At 39.6% G+C, this 15,316-nt stretch overlaps 3 protein-coding genes across 6 annotated transcripts in view; all 3 read right to left on the bottom strand.

Moving 5' to 3' along the window:
- LOC101973656 (uncharacterized) overlaps positions 1-15,316 on the bottom strand; it is an 87,777-nt gene that overhangs the window by 69,976 nt on the left and 2,485 nt on the right. The window contains exon 1 of one of the 2 annotated variants that reach the window (XM_078037722.1): positions 18-2,402. The exons of the other annotated variant lie outside the window; for it this stretch is intronic. Coding sequence (XP_077893848.1) covers positions 18-20 — 3 coding nt within the window. The 5' untranslated portion in view covers positions 21-2,402. Of the gene's footprint in view, positions 1-17; positions 2,403-15,316 lie in introns of those variants that run through there. 2 annotated transcript variants of the gene reach the window in all.
- On the bottom strand, positions 2,612-7,064 carry LOC144374979 (uncharacterized). Its single transcript, XM_078037735.1, has one exon. It carries the CDS (start codon positions 7,062-7,064, stop codon positions 6,153-6,155), a length of 912 nt encoding a protein of 303 aa, XP_077893861.1. The 3' UTR covers positions 2,612-6,152.
- Positions 7,002-15,316, bottom strand: part of LOC101973937 (uncharacterized) — a 35,539-nt gene continuing 27,224 nt past the window's right edge. For all 3 annotated transcript variants that reach the window (XM_078037728.1, XM_078037729.1, XM_078037730.1), the window contains 3 exons: positions 9,645-9,771; positions 9,379-9,436; positions 7,002-8,670 (listed from right to left, as the gene is read on the bottom strand). In XM_078037728.1, coding sequence (XP_077893854.1) covers positions 7,107-8,670; positions 9,379-9,436; positions 9,645-9,771 — 1,749 coding nt within the window. In that variant the 3' untranslated portion in view covers positions 7,002-7,106. The remainder of the gene's footprint in view (positions 8,671-9,378; positions 9,437-9,644; positions 9,772-15,316) is intronic.

The following is a 15,316-nucleotide window of genomic DNA, read 5'->3' as shown; positions in this document are numbered from 1 at the left end:
GCGTCCTCCACACTCACCATTCCCCGCCTTCTAGGGTTCCCGGGGACGCTTCAGCCCCCAGAGGGTGGAGGTCACAGCGACGAGACTGAGCCACTTGGAAATTCTCTTCACAGGACCCGCCGGACACCCTATGGCGGCGCCTAGAAGGAAGCTCCACAAATGTGGAGGTTCCCGCCCTCTTCCAGCTGCGGTGCTGATTGGACAGTTCCTGCAGCCCTACCCCGTCTCTCTGATTGGCTAGCAATCCAGGCCCCGCCCCTGAACCCTGAGTGACAGCAGGATAGAACCTCTACCTGGCTGAATGGAACCCAAGTGAATTGTTTCCAGCTACAGCCCTTCCCGGATGAGCTTCTTCTCCGGGCCTGGACCTGACCTAACCCAAGGATTATTGCACTTCATCCACGATTACTGCACTTAATCCATTTTGTTCCATCATCCTAGATGTGGAATATTTATAAAAACTTAGAGTACAAATATAATTTTATAATGAATGATTGTATAATATAATTATATTAATTAATATTAGTTAATGTGATAATTTATAAACTCTAGATTATGGAAATCAACCTATTTTAATGCATTAGAGAAGGAACTTTAGAGGGTCACCAGGGAGTGTCCCAGCCAAAACCTCGCAGTTTTTCCCCTTTATCCATCACCATGCATCCAAAGGCAGACTGGGATTAGAGACATTGTGTACTCATGCCAGAAGCCCTCTGAGCCTGGATAGGATAGTGAGAAATGGCTTTGGCAAAACCCGACATGCCTGACACACAGGAAAGGTGATTAGGGACCCCCTAGGCCCTGAATCCTATCACCTGAGTCTTGTAGAATGGTGGCTTGCACTAACTGCATTTAATTAATTGAGGGGTACCCATTATTGTCCTCCAGAAAGAGACAGAAAGCTCAGAAAGGTGTGCGGTGGGCGTGAAGGACCTTATCTCCTTGATCATCCTGGAGGAGCTCCCAGAGATGATGCCGGTATGGTGAATCCGATCAGTAATAGATATGGAAAATTTAAAATCCCCAAAATAATGCGGCCTGAGAAAAACAGGAGGAAAAAAAAAAAAAAGCCATGCACTGAAAGCTTTCGTCTCCCAAGACAAATGTTTTCCTGATGCTAATTGCAGGCAGGAAGGAAGTGTCTCATTACACCTAAAGTGATAGCCACTGAGGGGCACTGACCTTCCTCAGAGTAAATCCTTCCAGGTGCTCAGCACAGACCCCTCACCCAAGAGCTCAAGTTCTTAATTGCTCAAACTGACCCCTTCACTGATTGCCCAAATTCCTTGGTGCCCAAGAAAACTGAAACATCTACAAGACCACCTTTCAGGATAATCTATATAAGCCCAGGCCCTTTCTTTGTTCATTTCTTTGTGTCATTTCATCCCTGCATTCCCTGCTCCTGTGTGAAACTTCATTCCTGAATAAAGCACTGAGCGATCTGTGAAGTTTTCATTTGTCCAGATCTAACCATCAGGGCCCAATTCCCCTGGTGTGGAAGAATGAATCCCTGAGAAATGCCAACTAAAGCACAGAAGAGGTTTTATTTAAAGGAATAGAGACAGACTGCTCCTGAGGGCGGAGAAAAGGATCCAGAGCTGGAATCCATGAGAGGAGGGTGTCCTACTCCTTTTATCCTTTCTTCTCACTTCCCAACCTCCCTTGTATTGTTTATGTGGCCCCAAGTTGGGAAAGAAATCGTCCAAGGGTGCCTCTTTCTGTCTACTGAAAGGGTCAGGAAAGGAGCCATCCAGGAGGTACTTCAATAACAATTCACTTGGGGGCACAGGGTGGTGGTCCACGCCTATAATCCTAGGGGCTCCAGAGGCTGAAAAAGGAGAAGCCAGCCTCGGCAAAAGCAAGGCACTAAGCAACTCAGTGAGACCCTGTCTGTAAATAAAGTACAAAATAGGGCTGGAGATGTGGCTCAATGGTCGAGTGCCCCTAAGTTCAATCCCCTGTACCAACAAACACACACTAATTTTGGGGAGGAACATTTCACTGGAGGCAGGTAAACTTGGCAACAGGTTGAAAGGGGCGAGGAAGTGTCCTGAAGGTAGTAGCATTTTGTTTCTTTCCTTTCAAACCAGCCTCATCTTTCCTATTTGACCCGATCATCTATCTATATCTGCCCATCCTTTGTTGTTATATAACTATTATTCACTTCATGGAGAAACTGGAGTCACCTCAATGCAATGCCGCACACCTGTAGTCCCAGCAATTTGGGAGGCTGAGACAGGAGGACAACAAGTTGGAGGACAGCAAGTCCAAGGACAGCCTAGGCAACTTTGCAAATATCTGTCTCAAAATAAACAAAAAAGGGTTAGGGATGTAGTTCCAGGATAGAGTGCCACTGGGTTGAATCCCTAGTACGACATCAGCAACAAAAACTGAAATTTTATGGCAGCAATGTTCTGTAAAGAATAAAAAGGAAAAAATGTAAATACTTGACATGGCTCAGACAGGCCCCCAGCCTCACCCAAGGTCACAAAGACCCCCCATTCAGAAGGCCAAACATATTCATAACTCCAGTGCCAGCTGACCACTGAAATGAGCCTGCAGGTCACTCACTTGCTTCACATCAACACTGATGAGTTCAATGACACAGATAATGAATACAGTACATTTTTTAATATGAAACAAAATCCAAGATACATTATATGGATTTTAAAAACTGACAATTATTCCTCTGAAAGTAGAAAGATGTCATCAAACTATTATTTTCATATGAACAAACTGATAAAAGGAACGACTAACCAGATGTGAATTCTTCCCTTTCCCTCTGCTTTCATGGGAAACTCTCTTCACTCAGCCACCCCACCACCGACTGATCCAGCCAAATATTTTCTGATAAAAATCCAAAGCATAATAAATATATCTCTATCAAAAAAGTCAAGCTGACCCCAAGTGTAATGTCCCTGAGGCTCTCACTGCCTCAAAGTAAATGACCTTTTTAAAATGATCTTCCAAAGCTGGGTGCTGGGGTGCATGTCTGTAATCCCAGCAGGTCAGGATTTTGAGGCAGGAAGATCTTGAGTTCAAAGTCAACTTCAACAACTTTGTGAGGCCTTATGTAATTTAGAAACCCTGTCTCAAAGGGTGGGGGGGCTGGGGATATGGCTACATGATTAAGTACTCCTGGGTTAAATCCCCAGTACTCCCCCTACCCCCAAAATAGCTAGGGTCTTAACCTGATAGACTTAAAAACTATCTTATAACTGGGAAATTTTAAAAAATTTATTTTGGAAGTCAAGTTACAGATGCCTTCTCTCCCAGACTTTTGTAAAATATTTCTAATTCATCTTGAAGCAAATAGATTGCCTTTGGCCTAACAAGATCAGGCACATTGGGATGTGATATAAAGCAGAGTATAAATGTATTTGTTTTCTTTTGTTTTCAAACTCTTCCCTGCCCCTAGTAAAATGTCTCTTAATAAGCTGGGCTGAGTGGCACAAGTCTAAATTCCAAGTTTCCTGGAAGGCTAAGGCAGGAGGATGGCAAATATGACATTAGGCAGGGCAACTTAGACCCTTTATCAAAATAAAATCAAGGATATAGCTGAGTAGTACTCAGAAAGTGTGGGGCCCTGAGTGCAAGCCAGGAACTGCAAAAAATTAAAAAAATTTAAAAAAAAGGAAAAAGTCTCTGCGTCATGAACTAGTCTGGAGGGCTGACACAGCAATCTGATTCTGCTTGGCCTTGAACTATAAAAAATGTTGTCGGGCTAAGGATGTGGCTCAAGCAGTAGCTAGCTCGCCTGGCATGAGTGCGGCCCAGGTTCGATCCTCAGTACCACATACAAAGAAAGATGTTGTTTCTGCCAAAAAATAAAAAATAAATATTAAAATTCTCTCTCTCACTCTCTCAAAAGAAAATGTTGTGAAGATGATAGCTGTAATTAATTCAATATGGAAGTCTAACAAAATTGCTGTCCCACTGAAGAATTTCATTCTTCTCAGTAGTAAATTGGTATTACAAAGTACTCTATCACAAAGTTTTCAATAAAAATTTTTGAAAGAAAAAGCTAATATATGTTAATCTGTAATTTGTTAGAAAATATTTAAGAAACTGTAAAAAAGTAATGCACAGAAATCTGGTTTGAAGAAAATATACATTCATTGCTATATCATGGACATGGACAAATATGTGAGTGAATTTCACCATTATGTGTAATTATAATGCACCAGTAATATGGGAAAGATATACCATTCAACTGTGAAAAATATAAAATCCATGTACAATTGTCATTTTTCCCCTGAAAAGAACATACACATACATACGCATACCTCTGAGTATATATATAAATAAAAGGGTATGCATAATCCATTAAGTGAGGCCAGTCAAAAATTTACAACAATGAACAAAACCTCATTTTTCCCTGGCCCATTAACCATAAGTATTTAAAAACTACAAACAAATGAAGCCTAATTGCACCTTAGAAATACACATTGATGGGGCTGGGGTCAATATGTTAGAAGGCTCACTACCTGATTTGATCAAAAATACACTACCTATTAAACTCAGATAGTATAGCCTAAACAAAACTCATAGAAGTATTTCACTTGAATCTTTTGTTTACAAGAATCAAAATTAGAATCATGCAGTGCATCCAGGCATGGTGGCACAGGCCTGTAATCCCAGCGGCTCTGGAGGCTCAGTTAGGAGGACCCTGAGTTCAAAGCCAGGCTCAGCAACAGTGAGGTGGTAAAGCAACTCAGTAAGACCCTGTCTCTAAATAAAATACAAAACAGGGCTGGAAATGTGGATCAGTGATCAAGTGTCCCTGAGTTCAATCCGTGGTACCCCTCACCACCCAAAAAACACACGCACGCGTGCGCACACACACACAGTGCAGAGATCTACTTGAAGAATAAATTACTAGTGAACACAATATAAAACTTGTGGGAAACCTCCAGGTAGTACATTTTCTGGAGACTTCTAAAGAAATTATTTTGCATCAAGCTCTTCATACTCATTACATTTTAGGATTCTGCTACAGGAGGAATTTTCATAGGCCTCTGAAACTATGTTACAACTGACAACTCCCTTCTAAGAATTTTTCACAATCACAGGGTTTTTATTTACTGTGATTTCTTACATGTGAACCAAATGGAGATCATTGCAAATCTCTTCTATTGTAGATTCCACTGCATACTGTGTTCATTTATGTAGGTACACTGAACCAATTTGACGAGTTCCCCAGATCCTTTGCAATAATACAAGATATTGCAACTGCATACTTGTGTCTGCTAACAAGTTCACATGATAATAAAGACTTCCTGGGCTGGGGTTGGGGCTCAGCGGTAATGCACTTGCCTGGTATGTGGTTTCTATTTTCCGCATTGCATATAAATAAATAAAATAAAGGTCTATCTACAACTAAAAAAAATTTTTTTAAAAAGAGACTTTCCGGGCTGGGGATGTGGCTCAAGCGGTAGCGCGCTCGCCTGGCATGCATGCGGCCCGGGTTCGATCCTCAGCACCACATACCAACAAAGATGTTGTGTCCGCCGAGAACTAAACAATAAATATTAAAAAAATTCTCTCTCTCTCCTCTCTCACTCTCTCTTTAAAAAAAAAAAAAAAGAGACTTCCCATTTTTTCTGTATTCTGGGTTACTTTCCAGTGTATTCTTTCACGTACTTGAAAGAATCAGAGAATAAAGGCTTTCCCACATTGTTAACATCATTAAGGTTCCTCCTCACTGTGAAGTTTTTCATATTATCAAAGGGAACTGTAAGCAGTAAAAGCTTTCTCACATGGCTTACACTCATGGAGTTTCTCTCAAGTGTGAGTCCCTTGATGTTTGAGAAGGTAACTGGATAGGGTAAAGGCTTCATGGCTTTCTTTACAGTTTCTCTCCAGTGTGCATTCTTTCATGTATTTTAGGGGGTACAGGAATTTCTGAAGGCTTTCCCACTGCTCACAAGCATGTTTTCATGCCACTGTGAATTCTTTTATGTTTGCTGAGGGAGCTGGGCTCCCCATAGGCTTTGCCACATTGCTTGCATACATAGGGTTTTTCTCCAGTGTGCCTTATTTCATGTATTCTGAGTAAACAGGAATGAAGAAAAGCTTTCCCACATTGTTCACATGTATAGGGCTTCTCTCCACTGTGAATTCGTTCATGTTTTCTACAGGAGCTGGAAGAACTAAAGCCCTATTCCACATTGCTTACATACATAAGGTTTCTCTCCATTGTGCATTATTTCATGTATTTGAAGGGATCTGGGAAGATGAAGTGTTTTCCCACATTGTTTACATGTATAGGGTTTCTCTTCACTGTGAATTCGTTCATGCTTTCTACAGGAGCTGGAAGAACTAAAGCCTTTTCCACATTGCTTACATACATAGGGTTTCTCCCCATTGTGTGTTATTTCATGCATTTGAAGGGATTTGGGGAAATGAAACACTTTCCCACACTGTTTACATGTATATGGTTTCTCCCCACTGTGAATTTGTTCATGGATTTTAATGTAATAGGAAGAACTAAAGCCTTTTCCACATTGCTTACATATGTAGGGTTTCTTTCCACTATGAATTTGTTCATGCATTCGAAGGGCACTGACAAAAGTAAAGGATTTCCCACATTGTTTACATATATAGGGTTTCTCTCCACTGTGAATTCGTTCATGGGTCTTTATGTAACTAGAAGAACTAAAGCCTTTTCCACATTGCTTACACACATAAGGTTTCTCACCACTGTGAATTCGTTCATGTTTTTTCATGTGGCTGGAAGAATTAAAGCCTTTTCCACATTGCCTACATATATAGGGTTTCTTTCCACTGTGAATTTGCTCATGAATTTGAAGGGAACTGAGAAAAGGAAAGGATTTCCCACACTGTTTACATTTATAAGGTTTCTCTCCACTATGAATTCGTTCATGTGTTTTCATGTGGCTAGAAGTATTAAAGCCTCTTCCACATTGCTTACATACATACGGTTTCTCTCCACTGTGAATTTGCTCATGAATATTAAGGGAACTGAGAAAAGGAAAGGCTTTCCCACATTGTTTACGTTTATAAGGTTTCTGTCCACTATGAATTTGTTCATGTGTTTTCATGTGGCTAGAAGAACTAAAGCCTTTTCCATATTGCTTACACACCTAGGGTTTCTCTCCAGTGTGCATTATTTCATGTCTTTTGACTAAATAAGAATGACTGAAAGCTTTCCCACATTCATTACATGTATAGGGTTTCTCTTCATTGTGAATTTGTTCATGTGTTTTCAGGCGGCTGGAAGTACTAAAGCCTTTTCCACATTGTTTACATACATACAGCTTTTCTCCAGTATGTTTTTTTTCATGTATTCTGAGTGAATCTGAACGACTGAAAGCTTTCCCACATTGTTTACATGTATAGGGCTTCACTGCACTATGAATTTGTTCATGTCTTTTGAGGTACCTGGAAGAAATAAAGGCTTTTCCACACTGCTTACATGCATAGGGTTTCTCTCCACTGTGAATTCGTTCATGGATTTTAAAGAAAAAGGAAGTACTAAAGCCTTTCCCACATTGCTTACATACATAGGATTTCTTTCCACTGTGAATTTGTTCGTGAATTTGAAGAGAACTGAGAAAAGTAAAGGATTTTCCACATTGTTTACATATATAAGGTTTTTCTCCACTGTGAATTCGTTCATGGATTTTAATATAACTTGAAGAACTAAAGGCTTTTCCACAGTGCTTACACACATGGGGTTTCTTGCCACTGTGAATTTGTTCATGTCTTTTCATGTCACTAGAAGAACCAAAGCTTTTTCCACATTGCTTACACACATAAGGTTTCTCTCCACTATGAATTCGTTCATGGATTTTAAAGAAAAAGAAAGTTCTAAAGCCTTTTCCACATTGCTTACAAACATAAGGTTTCTTTTCACTGTGAATTTGTTTGTGCGTACGAAGAGAACCAATAAAAGTAAAGGATTTTCCACATTGCTTACATATATAAGGTTTCTCTCCACTGTGAATTCGTTCATGGATTTTAATGTAGCTGGTAGAACTAAAGGCTTTTCCACAGTGCTTACACACATGGGGTTTCTTGCTACTGTGAATTTGTTCATGTCTTTTCATGTCACTAGAAGAACCAAAGCTTTTTCCACATTGCTTACACACATATGATTTCTCTCCACTGTGAATTCGTTCATGGATTTTAAAGAAAAAGAAAGTTCTAAAGCCTTTTCCACATTGCTTACATACATAAGGTGTCTTTTCACTGTGAATTTGTTTGTGCGTACGAAGAGAACCAATAAAAGTAAAGGATTTTCCACATTGTTTACATATATAAGGTTTCTCTCCACTGTGAATTCGTTCATGGATTTTAATGTAGCTGGTAGAACTAAAGGCTTTTCCACAGTGCTTACACACATGGGGTTTCTCTCCTGTGTGAGTTCTTTTATGCTTCTGAAAATGTTGGGGATCATGTAAGGCTTTCCCATGTTCCTTATATTTATATGGCTTCTTTCCATGTTCCAGATACTCTTGTGCTTTGTGTCCAGTGTGAACTGTTAGGGGCACAGCTAAGGATGGATCAGCAATGAGGACATCTCCACACACATGGTGTTCACTAGGTTTTACTCCAGAAGAACTTCTCTTGTTTATGTGAGAATCTATGATTTTTCCACATTGACTATCTTCTTTCTGTTCACAGAGTCTCTCTAACACTTGACTTCTGCAAAGAATGAAAATACGAATGATTTGTTTATTAATGATTTACCAGAAGAATTGGTTTTATTCTGTGTAAGCTTTATCACTGAGCTACGTTACAGTTCTTTTTAAGAATTTTTTTTTTTTTCAGATAAGTTCTCAGGAAGTTGCTCATGCCTCACTAAAGTGTTGAGGCTGGCCTCCCTCTTATGATCTCCTGCCACATCTTTCCAAGTTGCTAGGATTATGGGTGTGCACTACCACTCAGCGCAGTTTTCTTAATACCTCTTTTCCAAGTATTTTGTTAACCTTGAAGATGTTTATCGAATGTAGTTACAATTAAGCACTACTTATATGAAATGCATAAAACAAAATTCAGATTGGATATTGTGATATTTGCATATACATAGAAAGATATCTTCAAAATGGGTCCCATTTGAGGCCAATTTCATACATTTCTAATAATTTGTGTATGGAACAGACTTTGTATATAATAAACTATTAGAAAGTGTCACTTATGATATCAAGTCAGTGTTCTAGATGGTGCCTATTCTGGAACATAATGGAGTTTGAGTTTTCTAATTATGGATGCTCAACCTGTATGCACTGTTTAAGAAAACAGAGATAAAATCAACTTGAACCTTGGCATATATCATTTCCTTCTTTTCATGATTTTTTATAAGTTATTCCAAGATTTGTGAGGGATACTGCCTTCTCTAGTGAGTTCAATTACCTTAGATTTCCCTTGGAATTGTAGTGATCATCGATGGCCTGATTTTTCCATTGTTTTCCTAAAATGCAGACCCAGAAACATCATTATGACTCATTTCAACATTGCATAAAAGCTATTAGAGTCTTGCTGATCTGATGTATACTGTCACCATGCCAGTATATTCACCAAAATATGGGCTTTCCATATTCTAGATCATGGAACAGAACTGATAAGCAAGTGATACCTGTTCTCTGATTGACTTAGTGAGGAAACTATGTCACCCTTACCTATAGTGGTCAGGTTCCACAAGGTTTCCTGCATCACATCTCTGAAGAGCTTCTTCTGGGAAGGATCCAGCAGAGCCCACTCCTCCAGGGTGAAGTTCACAGCCACATCCTCAAAGGTCACTGGCTCCTGAAATATCCCACAGGTATTCCCAGGAGGAAGGTGAGACACACAGCACTGGAGACCTGCACTCACTTTGTGAGAATTTCATATGATAGTATGTCCTCCCAATACTCCATCTTACTCTCCAGCAAGGCTCACATCCTCTCACACGGAAATTCTGATGCTGGATTGCATCTACTGGTAGAGAAAAAGGGAGAATAGGAACACTGGCTGTGCTGCTGGGTCTCTCCCATTCTCTTCTAGCACTTCTGGGTCTCTAGCACTTCTCACAACAAAGTCCAACTATGTACTGTATTTAATAGTAGCTATTCTGAGACAGCATATTCTTAGAAATGCTTGAGAAAAAACTTTGTTGGTATCTGGGAACTACTGTTGGAATGGACCTAAGTAGCTTAACTGCAAGGAGGGAACTGGGATTCTCAAGCAGGTTATCCCAACAAAATGCGGACTGTTAAAGTCCTGTTAGTACTCTATGTGTTTACAATGTTCTGACATGCTCGTCACAGGAGGCCTATCTCATCAGCCTCCCAAATACACTCTGGGTGATGAATCTCTAGTAAACTGGTCTGTTAGATCAGATCTGAAACCTTTTTTACAACTCCTTATTTAGGGAATTCAGTACATCCTTTGGGATTGCACTAAGGGACCAGCACTGGAAGCCTGTATGTTAGTTCCTGTATGTCAACCAGAATAAAAATAAATAAGATTCATGAAGGATAATTCATGAATAGGTAATCATTAACAATTTTCTTGTAGAATGTCAAAACCTAATACAATAAGGTAAAAAGAGGTACATGTCCTTATAAAGATTCAGTGTCATCGAGATGTCACCTCTCACATGGACCTATAAAATTGCAAAATACCAATAACAAAACCTTTTCCTAAGAAAGCAAAAAGTAATGTATGCCAGGTGTAGTGACACATGCCTATAATCCCAGTGACTTGGACTTAGTGAGACCCTGTCTCAAAATTGTAAAAAAATAAGTAAAATAGATAAGATTTTTAAAAAGGGATAGTGATATAGCTCAGTGCATTAGGGCCTCCGTCATCATTCCACAAAATAAAAGGACAAAAAAAAAAAAAAAGAAGAAAAGGAATGAATGAAGGGAGGAAACAAAAGAAAAAAATAGTTTATAAACTTTCTAGGCATAATAAATATCTAACAATATTTAAACTCATTGGAATAATAAAGTGATCAATTGACTAATAAACACAAAACATTTTGAAGTCACACTATTTGGAAAAGTACACTATTAACAAAAAGATTAACAAATGATGGGCTGGGGATGTGGCTCAAGCGGTAGCGCGCTCGCCTGGTATGCGTGCGACCCGGGTTCGATCCTCAGCACCACATACCAACAAAGATGTTGTGTCCGCTGAGAACTGAAAAATAAATATTAAAAATTCTCTCTCTCTCTCTCTCTCTCTCTCTCTCTCTCTCTCATTCTCTATTTAAAAAAAAAAAAACAAATGATGAAAAAGAAAAGAGCACTCATGTGCCCATATGTGAACAGAAAACTGATTCATGACACAGCAGCATTGAACAACAGTGGGAGACACTCCAATCTTTCTAATAACCAAGACAGGGACCAAAAGGTATCTATTTATCTGGACATGCCATGTATTCCTCTCTATTCCAAGCATGAAATCCAAACCACACATTGAAACCATAATACAATACTGGAATAATTTGAAAAGCCACAAATACCTTTTTTTAAAAAACTTTATTTAGTTGTCAATGGATCTTTATTTTGCTTTTCATTTATATGTGGTGCTGAGAATCAAACCCAGTGCCTCACACATGTCGGGCAAGTGCTGCTCTATCACTGAGCTACAACCCCAACCCATACAAATAGCTTTTAAGGGCTGAGGATATATCTCAGTTGGTAGAGTGCTTGCCTCGCATACACTAGGCCCTGGGTTCAAATTTCTAGCATCACAAAAAAAAAAAAACAGAAAAAACAAATACAAATACCTTTTAAACATGGAAAACAGTGTATCCTAATTAAAAAATTGTCGTGACCCCTCGCCAGCAAAGGAAACACGACACAGGATTCTTCTTTCAGCAGTTTATTCAGGACCCTTGAAGCATGATAAGAAAACAGGAAGAGCACAAGCGGTTGGTCTGCCCTGGCTTAAGTACCCAGCCCCGCCAATGAACTAGCACCACGTGGAAAAGTCTAATAGGTACAGCGCAGCGGAAGCAGGCCAGAGCCCAGCCCCACAGCCTTACAAGGAGTTGTTTACCTCTAACAACTCTAACTGCTAAAGAAGCAGAAGCAGGAAACCAGCACCATTTTCAGGGTGCGGTCGCCAGCTCCCAACAAAAAATAATAATAATAATTTCTAAAAAATAAGTGGAGCAATTTAAATCTATGAAAGTAGAGGAAAGCAAAAAGCAAACAACAAAGTTCAAAAATTTTTGCAATACATGGCATGAAAAAGTACTGGTGTGCTCTAAGGCTTCATGGCATACACCTGTAATCACAGCTACTTGGGAGGCTGAGGCAAGAGGATCCCAAGGTCCAGGGAAGCCTGGGTAACTTAGGGAGACCCTGATGAAAAAGGACTTGGCTGGAGGCATAGGCTAGTCTTAGAGCAATTGCCTAGCAATGTGCAAGGCCTTGGGTTCAATCCCTACTACCCACCGCCACAAACACACACATGATTAATCTGCAGACAAAAATTAATGAATACATGATTAAAGACACACTAAACATTTTAACTCAATGTAAAACATCATAAAGAGATCTGTGTCCATGTGTGAGGAAAAAGCCAAATAAATATAATTACTGAAGATCCTAGTGAAACAACAAAGGTTTATACCTGAATAGAGGATAAAATGATGCACTCCACTAACACTATAGTTTCAATTTTACCATCAACTTCAAACCAGGAGCTGAAATCAAATTTAACCCTATCAAATATTTCTGCTCAAACACTGAAAGAAGAGACTGTGACTCATATAGATACCCATTAGACTCTTCAAATGCTCATATATCTATAACAACAACAAAAATCTAAGAATAATGAAGAGGCAGGTGAGGGGGAACATGCTTGTAATCATAAGCACTTGGGAATCTGAGGCAGGATAATATTTTTAAATTATTATTTTTTTTAATTGCAAGTTGAAAGCCAGCCTCAGCAACTTGGGAGGCTCTAAGCAACTGAGCAAGTTCCTGTCTCTAAATAAAACATACAAAAAAATTAAAAAATAAAAAAAAGGCCAGGTGCAGTAGAACACACCTATAATCCTAGTGGCTTGAAAACCTGAGACAGGAAGATTGCAAGTTCAAAACCAGCTTCAACGAAGCAACTCAGTGAGACCCTGTCTCTAAATAAAATACAAAATAGGGCTGGTGATGTGGCTCAGTGGTTGAGTGCCCTTGAGTTCAATCCCTGGTATCAAGAAAGAAAAAGAAAGAAAGAAAAAAGACTAGGGATGTTGCCCAGTGGTTAAATGCCCCTGGGTTCAGTTCCCAGTATAATAATGGTAATAAAGAAGAGGGAAATAGGGCTTATTAATAGGAAAAAAATAGAGAAAAGCCATTTCTGAGAAAACTCAGAATTTGAACTTAGTCAACAAAGACATTCACTAGGCAAGGTGGAACACTCCTGTAATCCCACTGAATCAGTAGGCTAAGGCAGAAGGCAACTCAGCAAGACCCTAACGCTAAACAAAAAGTAAAAAAGGGCTGGAGATATAGCTATGTGATAAAGTTTTAATCCTCTCTACTACTGAACAAAAAAGCAACCAACCAAACAAAATAACAACATATAATAATTTGCAGGTTCCCATTGTAACAACATATATGAAACCATCACTATAGGTGTTCCAGAGCATCCTGGAGCAAGGAGAACAAAGAATCAACTAAGATGAAGTTAGATGACTGAAATTATACAGTCTGGAGGAGGAAAAGAACAAAAAATAAAACTCAGAGACTTTTCACCAGTGTATCTCCTCGGTGTGCCTTATAAAAAGAAGTCCTCTAGAGAGAAGCAAGAAGATATAGGAACAGTGATCACATAAAGTAAAACAAACAGAAAGTACTTACAAATATGCCATGTTTTAATCCAACTACATCAATAATCACTTTAAGTGTAAATGTTCTGCAGACAGGCTGGCAGAAAACAACACCCAACCTTGTGTACTTTATGAGGGGAAAAAAAAAACAACAGTTTTTAACTACCAAGAAATCAGGTCAAGAGTCAAAACTTCAGTTACATAGGAGAAATAAATTTAAGAAATATGTTATGATGTCTTGAGGTAAGATCATTGGATTGTACTCTGAGAAATCATTAGAGAATTATGTTTAAAGTGCTCTCATTCCACAAAAGATATGTATGTGAAGCAATGTATTCGGTAATTAACTCAATTATCTTGGGTTACCTCTGCTACCACCACCACCATCTTTAATTGAGGCAGCTTCCACCTTGGGACACCAATCTGGGCCTGGAAGCCCAACATCAAGGTACCTATAGTCTCCCAATCCCCAACCCCCAAGTGCTTGCAGCTATATGGTGGGCCCATCTCTCTCAATGCCTGATCCTGATCTGCCTGCTCTCCATGACAGGCACAAAGGTCCCAGTGCTCAGCCCTCAGCACCTCTAGAGAGAAAAGTTCTTGATTGGGAAGTAGAAAGGGAGGGAGGGAGGGAGACACAGTTAAGAGACTAAATTAGAGACCAAGAATTGTAGGGTCCACAAGCAAAATAAGGGCCTAAAACCAGGCTCCCACATACCATGGGTGGACCCCAAAGGAGATTCCTGAGGTGCAGTCTTCCAACAGAGGCTGACAATTGCTATACCCCTCATCCAGGAGTTCCACCTCCAAGACTAACCCTTCCTCCCTAGTAACCTTCAATATCCTGAGGGTGGAGATACTAGCAAACTCCAGACAACCCCACCTATTGGATAAGAAGGGAAGCAGGGAAGATATTGAACTCCTACAGAAACAATCAATTTTCCTTTGAAAACTTTTTTCCTTTCTTTTCCTGCCCTCTCATCCCTAACAATTGAAAAACCAAGTACTTTTTTTTTTAAAGAGAGAGAGAGAGAGAGATTTTTTATATTTATTTTTTAGTTTTCAGTGGACACAACATCTTTATTTTATTTTTATGTGGTGCTGAGGATGGAACCCAGTGCCCCGCGCATGCCAGGCGAGCACGCTACCGCTTGAGCCACATCCCCAGCCCACCAAGTACTTTTATTTTTACCTTTATTTACTCTTTTCTCCTAACAGCCAGCTTCTTTTGATTCCTCTTTCAACTTCCTATGATTTAACCCCTCCATATTCTCACCTCCTACCTCATTAACATCTCATCCTACCCACTCCCAGTTCTGTTTGTGCACCATTAGAAACTGTCCACTGTTTCACAAACCTACTGTTTATACTGTAGATGATAATCAAATACACCATTTCTGTTTACTGCGACAAAACTGACAAAACTGTAAACGTCTTAATAGGAGCTTTTGGTTTAAGGATGCATACTGTTTACATTGAGTGCTGCTAATATTGATCATTATAAGAAACAACTAAGCTGGGGGTGGT

This window comes from Ictidomys tridecemlineatus, chromosome 2 (assembly GCF_052094955.1).
Source record: "Ictidomys tridecemlineatus isolate mIctTri1 chromosome 2, mIctTri1.hap1, whole genome shotgun sequence".
Classification (NCBI taxonomy): Eukaryota; Metazoa; Chordata; class Mammalia; order Rodentia; family Sciuridae; genus Ictidomys; species Ictidomys tridecemlineatus.
The sequence above is the reverse complement of the archived record's forward strand: the minus strand, read 5'-3'. Positions and strand labels throughout refer to the sequence as shown.